Source organism: Paramisgurnus dabryanus, chromosome 5 (assembly GCF_030506205.2).
Source record: "Paramisgurnus dabryanus chromosome 5, PD_genome_1.1, whole genome shotgun sequence".
NCBI classification, from domain to species: domain Eukaryota; kingdom Metazoa; phylum Chordata; class Actinopteri; order Cypriniformes; family Cobitidae; genus Paramisgurnus; species Paramisgurnus dabryanus.
The window spans coordinates 33,397,486-33,425,384 of record NC_133341.1 but is presented as its reverse complement, the minus strand read 5'-3'; the positions used below and the strand labels follow the sequence as shown (position 1 = coordinate 33,425,384).

At 37.2% G+C, this 27,899-nt stretch overlaps 1 protein-coding gene across 3 annotated transcripts; it reads left to right on the top strand.

The window, feature by feature from the left end:
* Window positions 1-51: 51 nt before the first annotated feature.
* Window positions 52-27,899, top strand: rabl6a (RAB, member RAS oncogene family-like 6a). Of its 3 annotated transcripts, XM_065251191.2 has the most exons (17): window positions 52-321; window positions 1,455-1,896; window positions 3,187-3,321; window positions 3,399-3,446; window positions 3,563-3,592; window positions 5,036-5,088; window positions 5,282-5,373; window positions 6,965-7,105; window positions 8,795-8,900; window positions 10,067-10,170; window positions 11,399-11,778; window positions 19,025-19,190; window positions 19,288-19,479; window positions 19,731-19,944; window positions 22,244-22,430; window positions 22,810-22,868; window positions 23,034-27,899. In XM_065251191.2, the coding sequence occupies exons 2-17, from the start codon at window positions 1,767-1,769 to the stop codon at window positions 23,226-23,228; spliced, it is 2,232 nt and encodes a 743-aa protein (XP_065107263.1). In that variant the 5' UTR covers window positions 52-321; window positions 1,455-1,766; the 3' UTR covers window positions 23,229-27,899. The 3 variants fall into 3 exon arrangements, with proteins under 3 accessions (XP_065107263.1, XP_065107265.1, XP_065107264.1); XM_065251193.2 differs by lacking the exon at window positions 3,563-3,592 and having other exon boundaries at window positions 54-321; XM_065251192.2 differs by lacking the exon at window positions 3,563-3,592 and having other exon boundaries at window positions 55-321; window positions 5,033-5,088.

Sequence of the window (27,899 nt, the reverse complement as noted above, 5' to 3'; positions counted from 1 at the left end):
AAATAAAATAATTTTAAAAAGTCTTATTTCAGTTTACTTCGTGGACTTCAGAGGCTGCAGCCTTCAAAGACCGAGTCTTGCCTTCATTCGTCACTCCACCGCTAGAGGCGCCACACAGCCGTCATTACATCATCCTACGGCTAGAGGCGCTGCAGCACAAGCGCGCACTCGACGCGCGCTCCTCTACCTCTCCTCACGGCATTCCACAGCTGATGATGAGAGAGAGGGAGATGCTACGGAAATGTTTTCCCTCACGGGTCTGTGAGCCGCAGCAAACAACAGAATGCAGGTGAAATGTCCCACAGGAAGAGCGTGGATCAGGTAACGAGACTAACGAGTCCGGGTTTCACTGTTGATTTGGATTTAATTCGCTTTAGACGTCAGTCAGTCAGTCAGTCAGTCAGTGAGTGTGTGTGTAAGGCGCGTGGCCCTTACTGAATGAACGCGCTTGACAATCTTCCACGTCGATACCGAGCGATTTCACCCGTGTACAGTAAATATAAAGCTCTCAAGCTGTTGGTTAGTCCTATGGTTATAGTAAAATTAACCGCTTTGCTTTGAGTTTTATTGCATATGTAGATCAGTTTATGACGGGATAAATACATCTGTTTAGTATAAACTGAAGTGTTGTGTGTGGTATGTCTTCTGATTAATATATTAAATTGCGATCATTATGTGTTAAGGTTCTTTCAGTCGCATGTGTAGAGTTAAAACTAAATATAGTTTGTGTTGCTGTGTTGTATAGATCTGTCTGTTAAATGTGTTTCTGATCTTTGAACTTGAATTTTAATCTTGTGAAGTGAATTATGATGATGTTTTTGATGTTTCACTACATTAAGTTGCTGGCAGTACTAGAAGGACATTTCCATTTTGCCTTTGTTTTTGTATTTTTACTACCAGTACAACACTAATGTACAATTTTTCTACTAAACCTATAACCAAAAATTATTTATAATAAAATATATTATATTGTGTGCAAGATAACGGGTGTGGGGCACTTTTGCCCAAGCAAAATTGGTTGATTTCTGACCCTGGTAATGTTAATGTAAACTGTAGTACTAGTTTGTGTATATAGTGTAATGTTATTTCTGCTACTGTTTGTTACATTATAATGTAAAAATGAATATATAGTAGTTTGCTGCTGAATGCTTTTTAAGTCGTGACATAATAAATCACCAATAGATGAAAGTCTATTCATGGTTCTTGCATATAATTTGTTTTAAAAATTCTTGCTCATTTTCCAAACAATAAAAACAAACACTTTATTCTTCAAAAATGACAAGCACCATGTATGTTACTTTACATACATATTTTGGGAATTTCCTCATACATAATGTTGGCTTTTGGATGAACTGTTTCTTTAATTTGAGGTAATTTGTCATATGTGTGTGATGGCTTAATTATACCAGAGTCTGATATAATAACTCTAAAACAATCACATTTCTGTCCCACAGATGATGGCAGTTAACCAGGATGGCCAGATATCATCACGAAGTTTACAGTAGCTCAAATGAAAATTTTTTAGGACTGTTAAAGTAAAACGTCAACTTCTGCAAATGGATGTGTCTTCCTCCAGAGCTCAATATATTGAAGACGTCTCCACTTTTGAACTGCATTTCCAAACAGTGGAAATCATATAGATGACGACAGCCTTCAACGTCAGTGTCCATTTAGAAAACTGTGAACTTTTTTGACGCAATCCTAACGGTTTAACCAGTATAACCATAAAAAGTCTTGAGTATTCTTGGAGTGCTAAGGAGCTCAAGATGTTTACCGCTCTGAAGAAGCTGGTCGGCTCTGAAGCTGCGCAGCTCAGGGATAGAAATATTCCTGCAGGCCTGCAGTCCATGAATCAGAGTCTACAGAGACGCTTCGCCAAGGGCGTACAATACAACAGTAAGAGTTTCACATTTAATCTCATTTATTCTTTGATCAGAGCCCCTTACAGTTTCTGCCAAGCACTTTACTGTGTTCATGTTCTTTCTCTTCTGGGGGGAGAAATTGTATTGAAGACATCTGTTTGGCTTGAAAGTTGTTTATTTACTGTATAATATTTGCCTATTAAATTGAGTTTTTTTTTTTGTTGAAATATACATTTGTGAGTAATACTGCCTCACGATTAGTCGCAACTAATCGTTTGCAGAATAAAAGTTTTTGTTTACATAATATATGTGGGTGTACTGTGTATAATAATTATGTAAAAATACACACACACGCATGTATATAATTAAAAAACATTTGCATGTGTATATACATGTTTATATTTATATATAATTTATAATATATAATAAATATATTATTTCTTAAAATTATACATGTATGTGTGTGTGTGTTTATATATTTATACATATATACATAATTATTATACACAGTACACACACATATATTATGTAAACAAAAACTTTTATTCTGCAAACGATTAGTCACGTCTAATTGTGAGGCAGCGCTTTTATCTTCATCGACATGTCAAAGTCGTATTTCACATCAAACTAAAAGAAAGAATTTAAAGTCATAACGGGCATAGGTCTGTGTAAGGAACACATTGTGAGATTATTTTGAAAACAAAGCACTTTGTAATGCATTTTTGTCAGATGTATGCAGAAAGAATAACTACATTATTTAAATAGTGAGTAAAAATCATTATATCGTATACATTTAGAGTGGAAATCTGCTTAGTAGTACTTAAAAATGTTGTCTTAAAATGTGCTTTCTTTTCTTTATGCAGATTGTAAGGTTGTTTGATATAATGTGAAATATGACAAGCGTGTTTTTGGCAGCCAGTGAGATGGATCTCTCTTAAGGTTGTGTTTTGACATGCAATGCTACAGCAGAAAGCCTGTTGGCGGTTCCTCATTGATTTCGCTGTGAATACTCGTCGAGCTGTTTCCGCAGCTCTGTGTTAATAAAAAATGGATGAGTGATACACGATCACCCACCTACTGGCCTATTTTTCCAGTCGCTTCTACTTGTTGGAGGTATCTTTATTTAGACACACCAAGACACCAAGCAATTCATTGGTAATAAAGGCAATTTGGGTAGATGCTATGATGAATACAAATAGAGTCTAATCTATCACAGAGTATGAGAGAATCATTATTATGATGTTTCTGTGTGATGAGATGGTTTAATCTGTGTAAAAATAGATTTGTCGCCCAAAATCGTTCTTCTATTTTTTTCCTGTCTTAGTGAAAATAGTGATCCGTGGAGACAGGAACACGGGTAAAAGTGCCCTTTGGCACCGACTGCAAGGGAAAAAGTTTTTGGAGGAGTACATTCCCACCCAGGAGATTCAAGTTACCAGCATTCACTGGAACTACAAAAGTAAGAAATGTTGCTAATGTGCGGATATGAGAGAACCTGTTGACAGTATCTCTCTAAATTTGTGTTTTATCTTTCAGCAACAGATGATGTTGTGAAGGTTGAAGTCTGGGATGTGGTTGATAAAGGTGAGTTTCTATAAAGCACAATGGAATAAAAGTTTGCACACAAATATTTGAATTTAAATTTTTTTAATTAAACATGACTTGCTGTACTTGTTTTCTTGGTTTGCAAATACTCTAAGGGCAAAAGGTTCCTCTCCCAGAGGCTGTAGGTGAGAACAGATTGTCCTGCAGTAGTTTATTTAGTAATCGAGTAGTTAAACATTAACTCTGTGTGTTTATGTGTGCTGTGTTCTTGACTTATCTTACTATAAAACTGCTCAGAATAGATGTGACGCTCAGTAGCTTGTGCTATTCTTGGACTTGGTGTGTGTACTTACATTAAAATAAGATTAATGTTTCTTTTAATACTCAGCTCAACTCAAACGTATTCATATAGAACTTTGTAAAATGTTACATTGTTTCAAACCAGCTTTACATTAAAATTAAGAAATCACAGAAAACTAGACACAAAATATTAAATAAGTGTGTAAAACACTTAAAGGTGTTATATGATGTTGCTTTAAAGAACATTATTTTGTGTATTTGGCGTAGTGTAATGTGCTTACATGGTTTAAGGTTTAAAAAATCACACAATTTTCTATGAACAGTACCGTAGATTATTTTTGCTCCTCTATGCCCTGCCTTTCTGAGATGCGGGGATTTTTAAAAAGCTAATCGTTCTGAAAACTGCGGTTAGCTCTAATTGGCTAGCTAACCGGTGTGTTGTTATTGGCCGAATACTGATGGAATATTTGGAATGTCAGCTTCCAAAACACAGCGTCTTCACAACATGGCACCGGCAGCAACAATACTGCAGTGAAATTAAAAGTTATGACCTTTTTTTGTGTATACATTTGGGCGGTGTTAAGCCAAACTTCCCACACAGTGACGTAGATATGTGTGTGGGGTTTTAGGATGGCGTGGATTAGCCTTCACTTTAAGAAAGAATATCTCTTTAAGTTTTAGACTAATCTGTCTGACTTTACAGATCTTCTACATGTACAAGCATCTTTTAATAATCCAAAGACAAAAGAAAACATGAAATCGCATCATATGACCCATGAAGCTGAAGTGTAAGACAAGTAAACTTTTTTCAGAGCGATATTCACAGTTTACACTTTTGCAAAGCAGCTTTACAGAAGGCACAAAATAGATTATGCATATAACTCAACATATATTAAACAATGACAAAATGTAAAGAAAAAATGTAAGAAACCCAAAACTACAGATGGAATTTATTTTCAAATAGGAGTTCAGAATGGTGTCGTGCGAAGTCCTTTAAAGTCCTTCCATGGTCTGGCATCATCTTCCATTGGTTTTGGGTTATCTGACATCCTTATGGGATGCTGTATCCGGCCTGGAGCTGGTGTAATCCCTGGGTACCTCATGATGGGCATCCCAATGTGGAAGTAGAAGAGCACATAAAGAATCATTAGCGTAGCAGAAAAACAATGAAACCTAGCACTTTATGTCTATAAGGGGAAACTAAAATGAAGTTAGTCGTCTCTGATGGGTGCTGGATGAGTAAAAATGCATGACTATTATATCTCAGAGTCATTTAATGATGTACTGCCACACTAATTGTAATGTCCATGTTTGTCAAACTACTGCAGGGAAAGGGAAACGGCGTGGAGAGAATCTGAAACTTGAAAATGAACCTCAAGAGGTATTTGACTGCTCTTAAATTAATTTATATTTTCAGTCTAATGGCCTCACTAGAGCATTCTTTATTTATTCCTTCATTTTTATTTTGTAGTCTAATATGACCCAGACATCTGAAAATTGCATGCTGAATTGATCAGTCAGTAAATGAGAAGTGATTGCTGTGGTTTTGTGGGGATGTTTTGCTCTCTGTGCAGTCAGATACAGAGCTGGCTCTTGATGCAGAGTTCCTGGACGTCTACAAGAACTGTAATGGTGTGATCATGATGTTTGACATCACTAAACAGTGGTGAGGATTGTCCTTCTGTTTCTACTGTATTCTTTCCAAATCCCATATTCATTCATCTTTCCAATCTTCTGTACCTTTATAACTTCATTTATCATCATTGCTCTCTGTGATACCTCAACCGTCCATGATCTGGATCAAGTGATAGCAAAACAAAGAACCTAAAATCAGCATCTGCATGAAACTGTTTATCTTTCAGCTCATTGTTTTTGCCCTGCATTCTGTCAGTCGGTCTTTGTTTTTTGACCCCAACACATTATTTAGGCTGTTTTTTTGTAAAACCAGCTTTCTAGCCTGCTGCTTTATTCTGTGATTGGTTAACATTGTCTGCATTAATCTACTGTTCATCTGAAACTTTTCTATAGTCCAAAGTGACCCATCATTATTTTATTTATGAAGATATTGAGATCAATTATGTAGAAAGCACTTGAACTGAGCCAATGTTTCTAAATAATAACAGAAAACAGGAACATGATGCCAGGGTAACTGGTGATTATAAAATCTGTTACTGCTGTCTGGTGTTCAGTCAAATATCAAAGCTCTGGCAGTAATAATACATTAACATTATCAAATACTAAAGCAGCCCAGACTGAAACTACAGATTTGTTTTATGTTGTTTTATATTGAGTAAAATCTGTGATGTGGATGTAAACATGGTAAAATGAGAGTACTGCCTTGTTATTGGTGGATAAACATGAAGTTGGAAACGAACCCAAGCAGAATCTTTCTTCTTTTCTTGTGTTTTATCTGAATGTGTTTTGCTGCAGAGTAAATGTTTTTGTTTGTTATATTTGTTGTTATAAAATTTCCTCTAAGAAGGGTCTGGGTTTATTTTATTTGGTAACCTTTAGTGACCAAATTGCGAACCTGGTTAAGACTAAACAGAAGTCTTGTCATATCCTCCTGGTTTTCTTTTACTTCTTGATAAAGTTTTGTTCAGAATCAGAATTTTAGAAACTGCCATAATAGGGCTAGACAAAGAATCAAAATATTTCGCAGTATATTTCCTTTCAATAACAGTGATATGGTTTCTAAACACCCGTTGTGTCTTTCGTAGCTAAGCAACCATGAGCAGCGCTCGCAGGGACGGCGAGGAAAACGTAATGCCTGATCGGATTTAAATCGCTCATTAGTCCAGGTGTTTTAGGAAAGAGGGTGAACAAATTGCAACAGAAACAAACTCAACTGATTTTGTATCCTCCATATGTTCTGAGAAAGGAAAGAAAAGCCCAGAAGAATCCCATTTTACCTTTAGATATCACCATGTTATTTACTGAGTTGATTACTTGTATCAAGACAGACAAAAAATGTATTACAAGTTTTTTAATTGTTTGTTAACATGGACATACGGTGCATAATCTAATTACTGATGTGCTACTTTGCATAAATACCACAACAGATCTAAAAACAGTGTTTTTAAAACATTCAGAGATTCAGTCAGTCATTAATTCAAGGTCCACTCCATAACCTGTCGATTCACAATAACCGGTATCACTTCTGAATAATTTATTTTAAAAGGTTGCACCCTTATTTTAGAGTACTGTAAATAAGTGAAGTATGGTTTTTTTCCTTACCGAGTCTGTCTTTGATGCAGGACATTCAACTACATCCTTCGGGAGCTACCAAAAGTGCCAACACACATCCCAGTGTGTGTACTGGGAAACCAGCGCGACATGGGCGAACACAGAGTTATCTTACCTGATGACATCAAAGACTTTATCAATAGTCTGAACAGGTGAGCAGTGCATTCAACATAAAATCTTTATAACCTTTAAACCAGGACCTGTCAGTCAAACTCCAGGCATCTGCTGACAGCAAACACAGTCCTGCACTGAACTTATACTATTGGTTCAGATTAGGAAAGCACTGATACAACGTTTCTGTGCTGATACCAATATCCACTTACTTCAAATCTATGGATAACTGTTGGATGGCAATAGTTTAGTTTTATGTTGTGAAATCCTAGAAGCGCAGAGCATACAAACGGGCTGTGCAAATAAATCGCCTGCGATTCTCTCTTGTGTTTCATCAGTAAAGCCGGTTCCTTGATAAGTAGTAAATCGCCATCACCTGCTTTCAGATGGAGCAGCATTTACTACACAGAGCCAAAGTTCATAGAGAACGACTACGATAATCTATATAATTTTTTGTTGTTTTTTATCGTTTTAGATCTCTATAAACACTAGTACAAACTGTAACTTTGTTGTCATTGTAACCCAATTCATAATAATCTCACAGCATAAGTTTTGTTGTGTTTCTGCCCCTTTTGATTTGTCAGGATTTAATACAATAACACAATGTGCGTAACCGGAAAGGAGGCTTTCTCAGATCCACTTGACATAATTTTAAAGATTTGTTAAAAGTTACTCCAGTAATGCTTTTGCTGTTTTTTAAAGTTTTAAATTTTCATTTATGGCATGCAAGAAATACTATATGTATGTATAAATGAATCTTAACCTCCTAAGACCGGGTGTGTAGACATACGTGGACATCACATTTTTTGTTGTTTGCACCATAATATTTAATTCGGTGTAACTGGAACCTGTTGTACAAAAACGTGGACAATTACACTGCTTCATGTTCAAAGAAAAATATTTGGTTATTATATTTATTGGTTCTGCCTAACTCCAAATAGCTGGAGGAAATCTGAAAAAGACAAACCAAAGCTTGGGTTTTAGGAGGTTTATGCACACTGTCTAATTTTGAGCAAAAGTGGGGTGGTGATGGCGCAGTGGATAAGACACACGCCTTTGGTGTGAGAGACCCGGGTTTGAATCCACTGTGACACACCATTGTGTCCCTGAGCAAGACACTTAACCCCTAGTTGCTCCAGAGGTGTGCGACCACTGACATAATTAGCAATTGTAAGTCGCTTTGGATAAAAGCGTCAGCTAAATGAATAAGTAAGTAAGTAAAAGATGGGGAAAAAATTCAATTTTGCGCGAATTTGAGGTTTTGATAAAAATAAGTAACTTAAGCCCTCGTCTAGTGATCCCAATGCTCCAAATAGTAATAAAACATCTAAAATGATCTTTATTGTATGTTTTCTCAGAGGTGTACTTTCCTAAATCTTTCCTAACACAAAGGGTGCGTACCCATCAAAAGCAAACCATTTGTGTGTCTCAGGTTTTGGTTTCAGTTTTAAAAGAAAAAAAGTGCAGGATTTGTTTGATGTTTAAAGATTTACTAAGAGCTATAAGCTGATGTTACTTCAAAATTGACTTTGCTGACTGTCGATTTGAAACAGGTGTAGCTCTGTCATTTTTTTGTTAGATTCCAATAGATCATACATCATTTTAAAGATCTGTTAATAGAGAATGTAAAATTACAATAAAATAACTCATTGCAACTTAGTTTGCATGGATTGGTGACATATTTCTGTCAGTTATTATAATCAAATTCTCATGATCCTGTCTGATGTCAGACCTCCAGGCTCCTCCCACATCCACTATGCAGAGTCCTCCATGAAGAATGGCTTTGGTCTGAAAAACCTCCATCGCTTCTTCAACATACCCTTCCTTCAGCTGCAGGTCAGAGAAAGATCTTGTCACATATATGTCAGTTTGCGTCTGGATCATCCTATGTGTAGTAAGGAGTGGGTGATATGAGCTCAAATTCATATTGAGGTATTTTCCACTTTCTAGCCTGTATATCAGCATTATATTGCCATATGAGAAAAAACATTTTGGATTCACATTGTAATAAACCTTAGTTAATTTTTTGTCAAAATATGCATTTTTTATAACCTTAAATAACTAGGAAAGTGGCATTTTGCTGGGGTCGGCACACGGCACCTGCGAAATAGAAACTCAATACAGCCATGATTGGGTTTTACCCCACATTTGCACGACACGTCACACAAGTTTTTATCTGGTTATGTCCCAAAACAAAAATATGATCTATTCTGAATAGTGTGGTAGATTAGGATTAGTGCATCAAATGATATCATGCATTCAATAAACCCACAGAAGATTAAGGGTCTGTGTCAATTCTGTTTGAATTGTTTTAGTTTTTTAAAACTTAATTATAATCTTACTTGGCTTATAAAGATGTTTTATGTTTGTCTTAAACTCTGACATTAGCGGTAGTGATGTTGTTGTAACTTTATAATCTTCCTTGTGTCTCTCTTGAGACTGCCTGGATGGCATGAATTAATAAGGCAGGTTTAAACTAGATCAGTGTTGACCGCTGTGTCTTATGTGTCACACGTCTCATTCTCTTCCTGCTGTTAGTCTACAGTCAGCGGGTTAGAGGATGTGTTTCAGCTGACATTTTATTCACCCTAGTAATGAAATTAACTTACCAGTCCATCATAGAGTGGTAATAAAACCCAATAGACTTGCAGATTCATAAACATGCAGAATCATAAACACTACCTGTGTAGATACGAGTAAACATTGGATGAGCTACAGTACTGTGCTGGATGTTATATTACAAACACAGAGCTGCATGCTCGGTCAGCTGTTGTAATTGTGACGTCCCGCTGTGATCTACAGCACCTCACGCTCATGAAACTTTCAGCTCTGTGTTGAGATCGGTTTACTTCTTCATGCTATTATTCTTCATCATAGTCTCTCACTTGTCTGACCCAAGGCTTTCTGACCCAACAACAGGTCAGCTTCACTAAACCGAACGACAAGAAGATAAACTGAATTCAGATCACTGTGTTTGATGTGTGGTGTGTTTGTGTTCACAGAGGGAAACGTTGTTACGACAATTAGAGACAAATCAACTTGACATTGATGCCACACTGGAGGAGCTTAGCGTTCAACAGGAGACAGAAGACCAAAACTATGACATGTGAGTGGACAAGCAGCTTGACATTAATGGACACGCAGATCTGCTTTATACTTGCAATTGTATCTTAAGTATAATATAATATATATTTACACCACATGGCTGTTGAATGTTTTATTCTGATTGGTTTAGAAATGTTCCATGGGTGTTGATTATTTTTCAATATCGCACACCTAACCTTTAAAATGTCTTTAAAATTGGCACCAGAGCAATCTTTTTGGTAACCATGGTATAAGAGGAATAATTGACTCCGGTCCTTTGAATTATAAGAAAATAATACCGCTTCGCGTTGTGCCGCATAACCACGTTGGATGTGCATTATTTTCTTATATTTCAGCAGCCCGTCGTCAATTATTTCTTACATGTATTAATGTAAAGTACTGTGCAAAAGTCTTATGCTGCGTACACACCAAATGCAAAGCATCGCGTTCTTTGCTGTAGATTACTTGCGGGATTTAACTTTGTGTCATGCTCGTTTTTTGCTTGAGTTGAATATTTGCGAGCAATCGTGCCGCCCAATTTGCGCCATTCACATTGGCCTGTGTGAGTTCGCGTCTGTTTGCATCTTTGCATTAACTTTGTATGAAATCTACTCCCGCAAATCGTTTAATTCACTTTGGTGTGTGCGCCTCATTAGGCCACCATTAGATTTGTTGTTTTTGCAATAGTATAGTCATTATAAATAATAATTTCTCAGTCTATTTATTAAAATACAACCAGAAAATACAGGAAATTTAGTAGTGATGTAGTTAAGTATTTATGTAGTATTAACTCTTTCTCCACCATTGACAAATTATCTCATCAATTAAGAGAAAACACTTCCCGAGTTTTTACAGCAATATTATCCACCAGGTGGTGCTCTTACTCAACTTATTAAACACTAAACCATCCACTGATGCAAAACCAGTTCAAACTCTGTGTATGATTTGATCATTGCTCTGAATTTGATCAAAAATGCAATTATTTCAGCTTTTTGCTCAGATTTGGTGTTTTTGAAGAAACCTACCCATATTTGAGAGGTGATAAAAAGAGAACAAATGAAGTTAGGATGAAACAGGTGTTTTTGTTTGGAAAGCAGAGGGTCTGTTCTTTCATTTGGTATATTTGTATGTTTATAATTTAAAGAAGAACATTTTCTGAAAGGCATTTTTGTGAAAATCATAGATGCACGTTTTATATATGCAACATTTACCAGTGTTACCAAAGTAAAATTTCATTGTTGTATTTGCAGATTTCTTGAAGTGATGGAGACTCGTAAAGCGTATGGCTCTCCAGCGCCCTCTAATGGCCAGAGTCCGTCCTCGGGTTCCCAGTCACCTGTGGTGCTGCCAGGAGCCGCCTCACCCAATAACTCCAGCCCCAGTACTCCACAGGCCCCTCCCACCGGCCACACCCAATCTGCACCTCCACCTCCTGCATCTATACCCCACCCTGCTGCCCAGACATCAGCTGTTCATCTACCACAGACCCAGACAGCATCACAAACCCAAGAGCCTCCAGCCGCTGCACCGATGCCCACTGCAGCTCCAGCAGCACCTCCTGTACAGAAACGAGGATTCATGTCACGTCTGTTTGGATCCTCCGTAGCAGAGACCTCACCAGACAAATCAGGTGCATTTCTTAAATTACAGCAACAATATTGTGCTCCAAGGACAGAGTATTTTTGTAGGCCAACTTTGTTCCTTCGCCAAAAAGACCATTTACTTTTTTCCGTAGACTTTTGGATTATCCCAAAAAAATAAGCTTTTTGTTTAAACAAAAGTTTTTGACACTTGCATGTTTTGTCCAACAAGATAATCTTTACAGATGAACACAACTTTTATTAATTTTGAAGTCTATATGTGTTTACTAAAAATAAAACACTAACTTTAGGCTACAAGCAAACTACACCACGGTCTCTCCACGTCAATGTCATCACCATTTATAACACATTTAAAAACATGTTCCCCCATAAGAAAATACTCTGTGGATGGGAACTGTGCCCATGTTGTGTTGGTTTTTGAGATCTTCATGCATGATGACATTTAACCCCCTAAGACCCAAGTTTTGGTTTGTCTTTTTTTTAGATTTCTTCCAGCTATTTTGGGGTTAGAAAGAACCAATAATTATAATAATCAAATATTTATCTTTGAAAATGAAGCAGTGTAATTGTCCATGTTTGTGTACAACAGGTTCCAGTTACACAGAATTAAGTGTTATGGTGCAAACATAAAAAAATGGGATGTCCACCTATGTGTACACACCAAGTCTTAGGAGGTTAAAGTCCCATGTAGCAACCGCCCTTTTAAAGACATGTTAAAGTCACGAGTGAGGGTATTACTGATGTGTTTAATGTCGTAGAATAAAACATGAAAATATATTAGGCTGATGTTAGCCCAAGATCTTATATAAGGAGTTAAACCATAAGCCCATTTAAAAATCTCACTTGCTGGATTTCCATCCAACCATGAAGCGAATCGAAAAATGTGCAAAAAAGAAAAACATACAAATGCAAATGAGGTTTGTTTCCATCAAGCTGTTCGAGCGAATGACTGTGGTATACCTAATAACCAACAGTAAATAAAACAAGGCACGCTTAGAAAATGTGCATTAAGTTATAAATTAACTATCAGTGCAGCTTGTCATTGCCAAACTGAATGCTGTGCACACAAGAAGGAATGCAGTATTTTTGATGCAGGCACTAACAGCAAGGACATTAAGATGACGTCGAGCCTCATATATGATAAAGAAAACGTCAGCTGATACAGCTAGACCATCAGTCACATGGGTTTAATGTTTTCTATGTCAGAATTTATTCAGCAAATGCATTTCCATCTCCCATTATTCACATTTACTTTTAACGCACAAGCCAAAAACCACCTCAAGCGAGCATAAAAACTTTTTTGCGAATTAAGGGATTTTTATTAGAAACTTGGCGTTTCCATCACTCGTTTTTAATGCGATATTTCAAAATGTGCATAAAATCAGTGTGATGGAAACCCAGCTATTGCTAAAATGTTAATTCGCTTCTGGATTTTCCCTACATAAACAGTCACATCATCCCACTGATGCTCTATAATAAGAAAAGTGTGACAGCTACAGTATGATATACTGCTAGTAATAAAAATACACAGGACCCAAAAACTATTTCCAGTATTAGATGAACTGAAACGTAGCTTTAGTCTAAAGTTAGTACAGTTATTTCTACAGTTTCTTGATGTTTATAATAATTATAAAATAATCTGTTTTTGGTGTGAGCTCAGCAGATTTAATGAGCTGTTTTGGATTTGAACCACAGATTTACATCGATATTACAACTAGAGAAGAAGGTTTGCTACTGTGAGTGTGTGTGTGTACTATTTATTGAGGGACTACATGGATTGTGGTATAAAGTGAATACTAAAGAGCCATTATCAGATAACACCGGTCTGCCATTGCCAAGCCATTACTGAACACACGAGCAGCTCTGCACCAATGCATCTGTTGCTGCATTGCAGATCCAGGGGGATGCTTCAGATCACACCCATTAACACACATCACATAGACACATATAAGATGCATTTCCATTAAAGATATGAGCAAAACTTTAGCGTTATTTTCTAAATGTTGACTATGAAACTATTGTGAAGGCAGGGTGTCTGATTTTAAAAGGGTATCACAATCCAACCCTCCATTCAAATCGCCATCCAAAGCCACACCTCCTCTAAAACCCATGAACACGCACAGACCAGTGAGAAAACTGTGCAGTACAAAGTGAAAAACAAATATAAACATCTGTTTTAAATAAGAATCAGTTACAGCACATTTTCGCACATAGTAGTTTGCAAACATGAAAATCGTTATGCTAATTCGTAAAGTTACACAAACTTCATAAGCAACGCAATGTTTCATCAAACTAGAATATCTAAGCGCGCTGATGACGTATTTTGTCTGCGTGAACGGGGCATGCAAAACATGTTCACAAAAGAGGAGCAAAAATCGCATGCGTCCAATAATTGCGCTCGGTCCGAGTTCAATGATTTGTTGAAAATGTTTTGGTCTTGTGCCTTTCACAGATGACATATATTTATAAAAATACATTTAAACAACTTAACATAGTGACTGCTATCAGGACCTGAGGTGACTTTTAACTAGCATAACTAAAAATGTTTCTGGATCATATCAGATACCCTGCCTTTAATTACATTTTTGCTTTCGCGATAAGTCATTTATTACGCCGACTGATGTCGGTTGGTTGGTTTACTAAGCATCCACCACACTAGGCATTATTTATAACCGAAGGAGAAATAAGAGTATTATTCGATTCAATTTTATTTATATAGCGCTTTTCACAAATAGTAATCGTTTCAAAGCAGGTATACATTAGTAGAAGCAGGGGAAACACAGAAATATCGATAGACAACATAAGTAGCAAAATACAGCAGCTAAGATTAAACTGAACAAGTGAGTGTAGTAATATATAACGTATAGAAGGGGGTGCTAGGTTAAGCCAAAGTCCGCTGAATTTATATATATTTATATATATATATTAGGGCCAGGACTTTAACGCGTTAATTAAGATTAATTAATTACACAAAAAATAACGCGTTAAACATTTTTTATGCGTTTTAATTGCACTTATTTTTGCGCCGCGGAACATTTCTCATTGGATGAGTTTCGGCGGACCGATTATACTGGAGCACCAACTAGCGTTCATGACTTGAGACAACAACACACCACAGTGAACATGAACGAAGAAGCTGATGAGATCGCTTTGGTTGGCCCCGTGGATGGGATTTTTTTTTTATAAAAAACGAACGGATGGAAGCGTCGATAAGAGCATGGTTGTGTGTAAGCTATGCAACAAGGAATTCACATATCACCCGCAGCACATCGAGCCTCAAGTATCATCTCAATGCAAAACATGTAGCAGCTAGCGTGGACATTAGCCCGACTCCGAGTACAACGACTTGGTTGAACAAAAATAAACAATATTTTGTTGCTTAAGCTTATGTATTCAGTCATTATTCATGGTATACTAAAAATCCATGTGAAAAAATAAATTCTCAATGTTCTCAGGTCAAATATTTATATGTGATTAAAATGTGATTAATTTCGATTAATTAATGACAAAGCCTCTAATTAATTAGATTAAAAAATTTTATCGTGTCCCGGCCCTAATATGCACACACACACACACACACACACACACACACACACACACACACACACACATATATATAAATTCAGCCGACTTTGGCTTAATCTAGCACCCCCTTCTATACGTTACATATTACTACGCTCACTTGTTCAGTTTAATCTTAGCATATATATGTAAATATATATATGTAAATATATGTTAATGGATAAGGAGATTACACGGGTTCAGCCGGTGGTCGTTTGGCAGGCATCACGTTTGAAGGATGGCCAGTAGATCAGTGGCGTGTTGACCTTCGGCCGGAACTGGGTCTGTTAGTCTCATTGTCCTCGGGATCGAGGACGAGATGGAGAGAGAGAGAGAAAAAATCCTATTAGCGTAGGGGCCATTTGCATGTAATGCAAGTGTCACACAGTGTTGTGGTTTAATATCTGCTTGGTTCCAGACAGGCTAGCTATTGCGGCATAAGTATATTACCCAGACGAGTTATGTGAATGCTTTGTTAAAGAAAAAAGTCTTATTATCCAAACATTAATGTCAAGGAAAGCCTCTTAGGGCACACTAACATTATCCAAACCAAACCATGCCCTAGCCCGATTGTCACCCCTCCCTACTCCCCCAGATGCACGCACTCACTCTGTACTTTTATCAATCCGAGCCCGGGCGTGCTTTCTTTATTAAGATAGTTTTGAAAAAGCAGGAAGTAAAGCGCTCACTTAAAATTGGAACCCATCATAATGTGAAGTCTGTGTTTTTTATTCTGAGTCGTTTGGTGTGTGATAATAATAATAATTCGTTACATTTATATAGCGCTTTTCTGCAGCACTCAAAGTAGGGATGTCCCGATCAGGTTTTTTTGCCCTCGAGTCCGAGTCCGAGTCATTTGATTTTGAGTATCTGCCGATACCGAGTCCCGATCCGATACTTCTATAATACATTAAAAAAAAGAATAAAGAAGAGCGAAAAAACAGAACCAGTCCAGGATGTTCCTTATGTCATGCCGCACGCATTGCTGTTTCTGTGTGGAGTCAAAAGAGTCTAACTCTGTGCCAGCGCATAACTACAGATGTGTTAAAAAATAATGAATATATACTATATATGTTCAGGGGTTAAATTGGGGTTTCTTTTGTGGGGAGGCTCTGTTGGGAGGGAGGGTTCGAGGGGTAACATGTTTAAGACAGCAAAGCCACTGGGTGTGTTTCAATGACATTTTGTATCTCTGATAGGATTTTATAAGTTTCAGTTTTAAAGCTGTGCCACATGTTGACCCAAACTTTAAAACCTGAACTTTAAATTATGCAAATCTATGAGTCTGACACCCTATATGCATTTGTTGCACATGTCATTATGCACAATTGATCAAACTTTGAATGAAGTTATAAGACTCAACCTCCTTGACTCATTCTAGGCATAAGATAGGCTACCCAAAAAGACTAAATTAACAAGAAAAACAACATACTGATTCAGCAATATATCTTATAAATTAGCCATAGAGATTCCCTAAGCTGGTCAGCTGTTAGTTAAACAATCACTATAGTTAGGTCGTAATTGATTTGTATAATCAAAATACATTATTTTATTAAACTATACAATCAGTTGTATCCAGTTATCTAGTTAACATTTTGTAATGAGATGAGTGACATGGCTATACATACTTTAATACTTTGTTTCTAGACTTCTATTAAGTTTTTTCGACATGGGCACCATTCTTACCTCTCTTTCTCTCATCTCTACAGTAATGTCAAATGATCCTGCGCGAATGCGCATTCTTGAGGTTCTGAGTGAGACGCGGAACTGCGTCTGAGCACATGTTGACAATAACGATCAACGCGTCGTTTAAATGAGCGGTAAAAATGCGGTTTTGTCTTGGGTTCCTTGCACGCACGAGTGTGAAGCCTATGAATGAAAGCACGTCAATAGGCTTGTTCGACTTTATGCGGCGCCGCAACACTCGACAGCCTGGTGACGTCAAACTACCGCGAGAGTGATCCGCGAAATCATACGGAGGAGTTTGCTTTAAAATCGTTCTCGCGGAACTTTGACGTCATGCAGCACCACAAGAACCGGCAGCCGGATGAAGTCGAACAAGCCTATTCTCTTCAGTTCACACGCACCAGCGCAGCGCGTACACTGGCGCGGAGCAGAGCGAGAACTTAATGGATTTTAAACCCTGCATATGTATCCGAGTCCTGATTGGGAGGTAACGTCCGATCCCGATCGAGTCTGAAACCATGTGATCGGGGCCGATTTCCGATCACGTGATCGGATCGGGACATCCCTAACTCAAAGCGCTTTACATATGAATGGGGGAATCTCCTCAACCACCACCAATGTGCAGCATCCACCTGGATGATTCGACGGCAGCCATATTGCGGCAGAATGCTCACCACACACCAGCTTATTAGTGGAGAGGAGACAGAGTAATATAGACAATTAGTATGAGGGATGATTAGTAGGCCAACAGGCAAGTTTGGCCAGGATGCCAGGGCACACCCCTACTCTTTTTCGAAAGACATCCTGGGATTTTTAATGACCACAGAGAGTCAGGACCTCGGTTTAACGTCTCATCCGAAGGACGGTGCTTTTTGACAGTATGGTGTCCCCATCACTATACTGGGGTGTTAGGACCCACACAGACCACAGGGTGAGCACCCCCTGCTGGTCTCACTAACACCTCTACCAGCAGCAACCTGGTTTTCCCAGGAGGTCTCCCATCGAAGTACTGACCAGGCTCAGCCCTGCATTAGCTTTATTGGGCAAGCTGTCTTGGGCTACAGGGTGATATGACACACAGCCCTCTCACATGTCATCAAAATGCTTAGTTGATCTGCGACGTGTGCAGCTCTGACATTTACTTAACCCTGCTGCGCGCATTAAAAGGTTTTTATGTGCCTGAGCCCAAGGGAACCCTGCTCCAGCCCACCTCTGCAACCCGGCCGGGGCGTGATTAACCAATCCGCGCCTGGGCGTGGTACAGAGCGATCACACTAGTCAAATGAACCAGGCTTTGGGGGTCAAACGTGCCCGAGCTCGGTTTGGTTTGGATAGTGTGAGTAATAGGTGTTTGTTGGAGGTAATAGTAAATTATTTTGAATCAAAAGAGTGTTGGAGTGTTATACAAATATTATTGGCAAGGCAAGCTTTTTTATACTTGGGAGCAGACACGTCTTATGGTGTTTCTGGAAGGTTTGAGTTCATCTTCAAATAATAATTCTGTGAATTGCTTGCACTAGGTGACCTTAAAATGCAAATTTTTGTTCTAACATACACCTTCTGGTGCTACTTGGACATGTCATCAGTGGAAAAACCTGGGGTCGACAGGTGTTTCAGGTCTTTAATTAACAGTCTTTAACCCGGGTGACCCTGCCAGGGGTGATCAGTCCCCGGCCTGTGTCCAAGTGCCGTACATCTCCTTATACGAAAATAAAATCTTTCATTGCAGTTTTGCGATGTACACTTTTTTTTAAAAGTGCCTGAAAAACCACCTCATGCAAGCGTTAAAACGTTTTAATGATATATGGGAGTTTGGCAATGGAAACACAGCTATATACACACGGTACAGCATCAGGGGTTCATGTGGTCATTCATAGGTTTTTGTCTTTACTTCTGATTTCACAAATGGACAGTTCCAGTAGGTCTTTTATGTTCTAGCCCCAATCTGATACTCTCTGGTGTTACTGTAAACATCAATGAAAATCATTTTGTCTGCCGATGCACATTGAACTCTCTTATGTTCATCAGATACTATAGGCTCTGATGGCCCTAAGCCTTCTGGATATGTTCAAAGCGTGGATGATTTTGTGCCGGATGTCAGCTTGCAGCGAAGTTTTCTGGAAGATGGTGGAACATCAGCGGTTAAATCAAAGAGCAAACCTACAGGATCTGCTCCAATCCTGGATAGTGACAGGTGTGTATAGTATTGCATTAGTAGGCGAGTTTTAATAATTTCTTATGAAAACCTATTTTTGTTTTATCTTGGTTTTAATTTCTTTCATGTTCTTCAGTGATGGAGAAGGACGGGGAAATCCTTTGGTTTCTGGTTTCCAGGATGATTTAGATCCAGATGACCGAGCACCGTGTCAGCCTGCTGTTAAAGCGGCTGTGCCGAGCATCGGTGTCACCCTCACAAGTGATGAAGAGGAGGAAGATTCATCTCTACCGTCAGCTCCCCACAACATCACACTGAACACAAATAAGTGAGAACCGCCTGCTCTCTTACTATTAATAGAAAGACAAACATGCTGAGACCTGACTTAAAGTTTTAATGATTATGATTTGATAATCACTGATTTTCTTTAATGAAAACAATTTCATCACTTGATAATATTGTTACCTCTTCCCTTGTGTTTGCTCATTATAAAATAATAGATGAATCTAGATGAATAAGCAGCTGATTCAGGATCAGGAAGTGATTCATACATGAATGAAATGTTCAATTATCTCTCAGATCTTTAGTGAACTCTGTCAGAGAGCAGCAAACCTGGTCAAAAGCAGCCGAGAGATCCCAAAACACAAGACCTGCGCTGCAGCCACTCGGTCAGAAGATAGGGGGTGCTGACTCTGATTCAGATCATGAGGCTCCTGGCGCTACTCAGATGCTGTCATTTGTCATGGATGACCCAGACTTTGAAAGCGAAGAGATTTTACCCAAAATCAAGAAGGTAGAGTTTCATTGATATGAAAATGTCACATGTGAAATTGACCTTGTTTACTTTTTCATGCATATTTGATACAGAAGCTGTGTCCCAATTCAAGGGCTGCAACCTTATGAGCATTCGACCTTAAAAGGTGAGCACTCGGTCTTTCAAGGTGGAAGCCTCAGAAGTTTGCGAAGAGAACTGAAATGAGACGGTCTAACCTTCGGAGGACCCATAATTAGCGTCACCTGCTGCACGCGCCCACCTGCACGTTTCTTACTTATTAAAATAAATATGACATCAGAAAAATCATTCATTTATTTTAGAAATATGACACGTTGATGTATATTAACTAGTCAACAGTATACCAAATTAATCAATCTTATAAATATACGCAACATAAAAAGAATATTATTAACACAAAACATAACTTATAATTCTAAAACAGTGACAAGAAAAAATGTTTTCTGATAAATACACTTTTATTTAATAAAGGTTTTAATTGTTTGTTTTAGAATATCCACCCATTATACGCAGCCGTTGCAGAGGTGCAATGACTCTTGGGATATCCTCGGCTGTTAAGGATCCATTCGTTCTATCCTTAACAGCGCGGAGAAATGAGGACGCATTTTGAGGCTTCATTCTAAGCATCCTTTGAATTGGGACGGCCTTACTGGCCTGAAGTCGCGCTGCTGTGACGCAATCGGTCTTAAAATACGTCCTTAGAAGGTCGCAGCCTTTGAATTGGGACACAGCTAGAGACAATACTGTGTGACATTTAACTCATTAGCACAGAAAACTACCATATTGTGCTGAATATAAGAATATAACATTTTTTTTATGGAAAACCTCCCAATAAACATTGTCGTATTCAAGCTCTAGACTATTACATGTCAATCAAACCGTACGACCACAAAAAATCTGGTAGGTAGTGCAAAATACACGTAAACATATTCACCTGGACTGAAGCAACCAAGTTAATGAAATATTAATAGGCTGCGTGTTTATATGGGAATTAACGGGAATTAAAAAAAATTGCAGTGTTTCCTATAACAGGGAACTTAAATGTAGTTAAAACATAATTTTGTTCAACACAACAAGATATAATGCACTTCCAGTTGAATTTCTACCCTCCTTTAATCTTGCACACAAAATAATGTCAAAATGTCCATCTTTGCATGTATTCACGTAAATTACATAAATGTGTTTAAAACTTCCTTGTGTTGTGTGTAAGCTAGTGTACAACAACATTATACCCTCGTAAAGACAAATACACTTAAAGGGGACATATTATGAAAATCTGACTGTTTAAGTGCTATAATTGTGTCCCCAGTGCTTCTATCAACCTAGAAAATGTGAAAAAGATCAACCCAGTAACTTAGTTTTGGTAAACAATTTTCTGCAAGCATGTGAAAAAATAGGTCATTGTAATTTGGCTCCTATTGTGATGTCAGAATAAGGTAATACCGCCCCCTTTATCTGCACTATCCAACCACAGCACAACCATTTAGTACGGAGAGAGAGAGAGAGAGAGAGAGAGAAAATAATTCACAGCACAATTGAGTTTCAATTGCAACAAATTACCATCATTGTGATCGGTGTTTGCACTTCAGCCGCTCATTTGCATTTTAAATGACACACCCAAAACGGCACATTTTTGCTCAGACCTAGATTAAGACTTAGTTTACATCTTAAAAAAAATCTCATAATATGTCCCCTTTAAATGTTTTCTATGTCAGTGTATAATTTAAAAAGTATCCAAAAATCACCCAAAGTTTGGTCACATTACTACTATTTTAATGTTTTTAAAAAAAACTCTTAAATTCTCATCAAGCCTGAATTTTTTTGATCGAATAAATCCACAGTTTGATGAGCGTAATTATCAGGATTCATCAATTTTTTTCTGACCTTGCCTGCATGTATGTCTGCTTATGACCAAACTAAATGTTTATTTATGTTTGTGTATGATAGTTTCCAAATAATTCACATAAAATCCTGATAAGTTTCCAATTTGGAATGTTACCAAAATTCCCAGATTAAATTTCTGGAAATTTACTGGAAACTTTCCACTCCTTTGCAACACTAATTGTTAAATTCAGATGTGAAATGAATGTGGAGAACCTAACTGGTCCCATTTGACTTATAAAAGCCAAGAATTGGTCTTTGAAGGGGGGGGGGGGTCATTTTATAATCAGGGTTTATATAATCATATATTCAGGATAATACAATATTTGTCCTTTATTTTTTTAAAACAAGAAGTATATTTGTTGTCAGCTTGTATTTTTATTTAAAGCTACATTCTGCTGTCTCTGGTGTTTCATAGGAGGCTTTTCCAGCACCAGATGATGAACTTGATGGATCTGATGATGGTTTTGTGTTAACTGGACATCCAGAGCTGCACAAACCTGCTAGCTGCTCGTTCAAAGGTCTCAACAGTGACATTGATCTCTTTGGCCTGGGGTTTGAAGATACGACGCCTAAGAGCAAAGACAGCAGTGAAGACCCAGATGGTAACGACACAGAGATTATCTGTGTATTATACTGATGTTCACTGATTCAAATCATTTTATAGGTATTATTACTTTATGTGAGTAGATTGACTTGCTCTTAGGGATAGTAGCAGATCGCACACTTGGGTTTCTAGTATGTCAACACATCTCAAGAATGTAGAGCCGAAACGTGACAGGGTTTGTGAAAATTATCCTCATGAAGTTTTTCTTTTCTCTGTTGACCAATGAAAAGGCAGCTTTAGTTGCGCTCTTTATCCGCGCTGTTGATTTTAAACTGACCCGGCTCTTTTCACACACACCTGACAGATCTCACACATTCCTACCTGTCCATCGTATCTCTCCAAACAGCAAGACTTCATAACCTTCATCTGTTTTACAGAGAACGAGAGCAGACACTCCACCAAAGACAAGAAGAAGAAGAAAAAGAAAAGCAAAGACGTACGATATCAATGTTTATTGTATTATTGACAGATTGATGTGTCTGTAACATTTGGCCATAATAAATAGATTTTAAGGCTCATATCCATCAACCACTAACACATTTTTCTTTTAACCGTGCGTCAAAACCACCTGTATGTGAAATAAGTCTTTTTTTGTTTCTAGGAGGATGAAAAAAGCAGCAAGAAACGACACAAACACAAGAAAAAGGAAAAAGAAGAGTCTGGAACAGGGGATGAGAAAGAAAAGAAGAAGAAGAAATCAAAGAGCAAGAAATCAGGAGCTGTGGATGATCTGGAGGCGTTCCTCGCCGGGGACGGGCCGGTAAACAGTGAGGGCGGAGACTATGAAGAACTCTAGAACTTCAACTAACCAATCAGGGTTTGACATCATCACTGACTGTGTGACATCATCAGGTCCATTCATTCATAGCACTTTTCTTTTGCAGTGCCTAACCTTGGCAGCGTTTTGTTCTTCCAGCATCACAGCTTTAGGTTGGGATTTGGTGACATTGGTTCACCTCACACCGTTTCCGTCGTTTCCGTTGGCCTAAAACTAAAGATCTGTTTGTTATGAACAGACCGATTTCATCTGCTGCTCCAGAGGTTTTACCTAAAACAAACAGAAACTGAGCTCTTTTACAACAATACTTAATGAGGTTAGGGAAAGTTTAGCTTTAGTTTAGTGTGTCTATGTCTATATGTGTATTGTGTGTTGTGTGATGGCATGCACGGATGATTGAATGTCTTTCATTTGTCAAATGTCTAAAGTGGATCTTCACACAAATCTTCCACATCCGGCCTTATTCATCAAAGACAAGCTGAAGGATTATTTTCATTATAAAGGCTTTCCTCTGGAAGTTTGCTATTTACCAATAATTTACCCACAAAAAGAGTTTATTATTAGCGTGTGTGTTTGAATAATATCTGAATTGTGTTCAGTCATTTACAGATGAATGCTTTTATGTGTTTTATGAATCGAGGCCCAGAGTCACATGATGCTTAATGTCTCTGAAGTCCCTCAAATCAGTCAATACTTTACATTACTAGATTCAATTATTGTCTAATAATACAAACCAGAAGGAAATCCTTTCTACTAACCCTTATTTCACACTCAGAACATTTAAAACAATGTTTCTTTATCATTTTGACAGAATTGGTCAATATGTGCGTTTCTTTAGCTATGTGTAGATGTGTGGTGTGAAGTGTTTTAGATGTGGACCATCACCTAATCTTCCTCCTCCTCATCATCATCAATGAACTCCAGGTATTTTACAAATGAAAGTCAACTGTGATCTTAACCTGATGGCTGTTTTAAACTCTTCTCATTCAGTAACACTGCACTATAGCCGACTTTAACAACAAAACATAAATAATATCTGTACATTTGTAAAACATGTGATTGTGAAAATAGCATCATATTTTGAACCAACACATTTCTACTATGTAATATTTTGAAAGATATTTTGGCCTCAAATCTGTTGATGAATGAAATGATAAAGAAGACAAATGATTGTTTCCTCTTAATGAGACTCGTTTGTGTAACACATTTATGTGAAATGTTCAGGAAAGAGTTTTATTCTGCTGATGTTTCATAAATGAGAATCTGTGTTTACTTAGAACTAGGATTACAAAAGGGGGGAAAGTTTTCGGTAAATTTCCCGGAGACCTTTCATATTAACTTATTCTGGGGAATTTTGGAAATATTGGAAACTTGACAGGAATTATTTGGAAATGTATATAAACTCTATCATAAACAAACCTGAGTTTGGTCAATAGCAGACAGGCATGCAAGGTAATAAAAGAATCCTGAAACTTACGCTCATCAAGCTTTTTATTTATTTGATCAAAAACAATCCTTCAGAAATCATTCTTATATGAATTTAATCTGAAAGATTTTTGAGCAAATAAATGCACCCTTGATGAGCATAAGAGACTTCTTTCAAAAACATAAAAAATACTAAGGTGTCCAAACGTTTGGGTACTTTTGTTATGATCTCACCTAAATGTTTTCTCAGTTAGTATTTGTCTTAACAGGGGTATAATGTTGTTGTACACTAGCTTACACACAGCACAAAGGCGTTTTAAACTAATTAACGTAATTTACATGAATACATGCACGGATGACCATATTGACATTATTAAAAAATGATCTGTTTATTTTATGTATAAATGTAAGTACATGTAGGGGGTGTGGCCTCAATGCTCCTTCAGTAAGCAGTGTGCTGTGTGTGAGGAATGAGTAGGGGAGAAATTCAAATAAAATTGCATTAAATCTTGTTGTTTTAAACAAAAATTATGCTGCAAGATTTTCAAATTCACAGTTTATTTCCATTCATTCCCATATATGTTCCCGTTAATTTCTGTATATTTCCGTTATTCCGATATGTTCCCGTTAATTATTGTATATTTCTGTTATTCCCATATGTTTACATTAATTCCTGTATATTTCCGTTAATTCCCATATGTTCCTGTTAATTATTGTATATTTCCTTTAATTCCCATATGTTCACGTTCATTCTTGTATATTTCCGTTAATTCCCATATGTTCGCGTTCATTCCTGTATATTTCCGTTAATTCCCATATGTTCCCGTTAATTATTGTATATTTCCGGTTAATTCCTGTATATTTCCGTTAATCCCCATATGTTCCTGTTAATTATTGTATATTTCTGTTATTCCCATATGTTTACATTAATTCCTGTATATTTCCGTTAATTCCCATATGTTCCTGTTAATTATTGTATATTTCCTTTAATTCCCATATGTTCACGTTCATTCTTGTATATTTCCGTTAATTCCCATATGTTCGCGTTCATTCCTGTATATTTCCGTTAATTCCCATATGTTCCCGTTAATTATTGTATATTTCCGGTTAATTCCTGTATATTTCCGTTAATTCCCATATGTTCCTGTTAATTATTGTATATTTCCTTTAATTCCCATATGTTCACGTTCATTCTTGTATATTTCCGTTAATTCCCATATGTTCGCGTTCATTCCTGTATATTTCCGTTAATTCCCATATGTTCCCGTTAATTATTGTATATTTCCGGTTAATTCCTGTATATTTCCGTTAATCCCCATATGTTCCTGTTAATTATTGTATATTTCCTTTAATTCCCATATGTTCACGTTCATTCCTGTATATTTCCGTTAATTCCCATATGTTCGCGTTCATTTCTGTATATTTCCGTTAATTCCCATATGTTCCCGTTAATGATTGTATATTTCCGGTTAATTCCTGTATATTTCCGTTAATTCCCATATGTTTGTGTTAATTCCTGTATATTTCCGTTAATTCCCATATGTTCCCTTTAATTATTGTATATTTACGTTAATTTCCATATGTTCCGGTTAATTCCCATATGTTCCCATTAATACCTGTATATTTCCTTTAATTCCCATATGTTCACGTTCATTCCTGTATATTTCCGTTAATTCCCATATGTTCCCGTTAATTATTGTATACTTCCGGTTAATTCCTGTATATTTCCGTTAATTCCCATATGTTCCCATTAATTATTGTATATTTCCGGTTAATTCCTGTATATTTCCGTTAATTCCCATATGTTCGTGTTAATTCCTGTATATTTCCGTTAATTCCCATATGTTCCCTTTAATTATTGTATATTTCCGTTAATTTCCATATGTTCACGTTCATTCCTGTATATTTCCGTTAATTCCCATATGTTCACGTTCATCCTGTATATTTCCGTTAATTCCCATATGTTCCTGTTAATTATTGTATATTTCCGGTTAATTCCTGTATATTTCCGTTAATTCCCATATGTTCGTGTTAATTCCTGTATATTTCCGTTAATTCCCATATGTTCCCTTTAATTATTGTATATTTCCTTTAATTCCCACATGTTCACGTTCATTCCTGTATATTTCCGTTAATTCCCATATGTTTGCGTTCATTCCTGTATATTTCCGTTAAATCCCATATGTTCGTGTTAATTCCTGTATATTTCCGTTAATTCCCATATGTTCCCGTTAATGCCTGTATATTTCTGTTAATTCCTGTTTATTTCCGTTAATTCCTGTATATTTCCGTTAATTTCTATATGTTCCCATTAATTCCTGTATATTTCCGTTAATTCACATATGTTTGCATTAATTACTGTATATTTCCATTAATTCCCATGGAAAGTTTCCAGCCTTGAAATTCCTGGAATTTTGCAACCCTACTTATAACTTAGGGTTATATTTTTACATTTTAACCAATTTTCACATGTTGAATAACTGAATCTTTTGGGTTTCAATCTTTTGTTTTTTTCACCTTGATCTCACTCTAGCCTTGTCCTTTAACACTGTAAGTTTTCTTATAAATGATGCGAATCTGAGATGTTTTGTTTGATGAAGTGCACACATTAATTCTTTCTGCCTCCAAAAAAAACACGTGTTTTAAAGGGACAACCCTTAAACTTCGGATAGTTTTGCCCCCATATGTTAATTGGCTCACAGCTTTCCCTCAGATGCTGTACACCTTCACCCTGACAACTGTGAATGTTTATATCCACTATCCCAGAATCCTCCAAGTGTGTTTGACTCCTAAGGAACTGAGACGATTCAGTCCTGTGGGACATTAAAGACCTGCAGATGCCCCATGATTCCCGTGTGTCTTCATCGACCATCACGTGCGTCTGTGCAAATCAAGCATGCTGTCAGCCCCACGCGTGACACTGAGAGCATGAAATACATCTCGCTGTCACTATGGAAACACACGGCTGGGAGAATCGTCTCCACACGCTCACTGTGATGATCACAATCTCCAGGATGAACAACTACACTGTTGACTACACTCAACTTAAACCAGCGTAAAGATCACAACCTCCAACTCTTCCTCTTATACTCTTCCTCATGTACCGTTAACTCTAAATGGCCCTTGATTTATTTTTTTCATCCCAAAACCTCTGTTTATGTAACCTTTTTATGGTTGCCTTTTCATTTTTTGTCACCTGTTTCCCTACATGCTGTGTTTATTTTGATTTGTGTTTCAATTGTATAATAAATGCAAGAAAAATTG

Coding starts and splice junctions, on each gene's coding strand:
- rabl6a (XM_065251191.2), top strand. CDS start 1,767: ATGTTTACCGCTCTGAAGAAGCTGGTCGGCTCTGAAGCTGCGCAGCTC. Junction 5,374..6,964: donor TTTGACATCACTAAACAGTG/GTGAGGATTGTC, acceptor TCTTTGATGCAG/GACATTCAACTACATCCTTC. Junction 7,106..8,794: donor TTTATCAATAGTCTGAACAG/GTGAGCAGTGCA, acceptor GTCTGATGTCAG/ACCTCCAGGCTCCTCCCACA.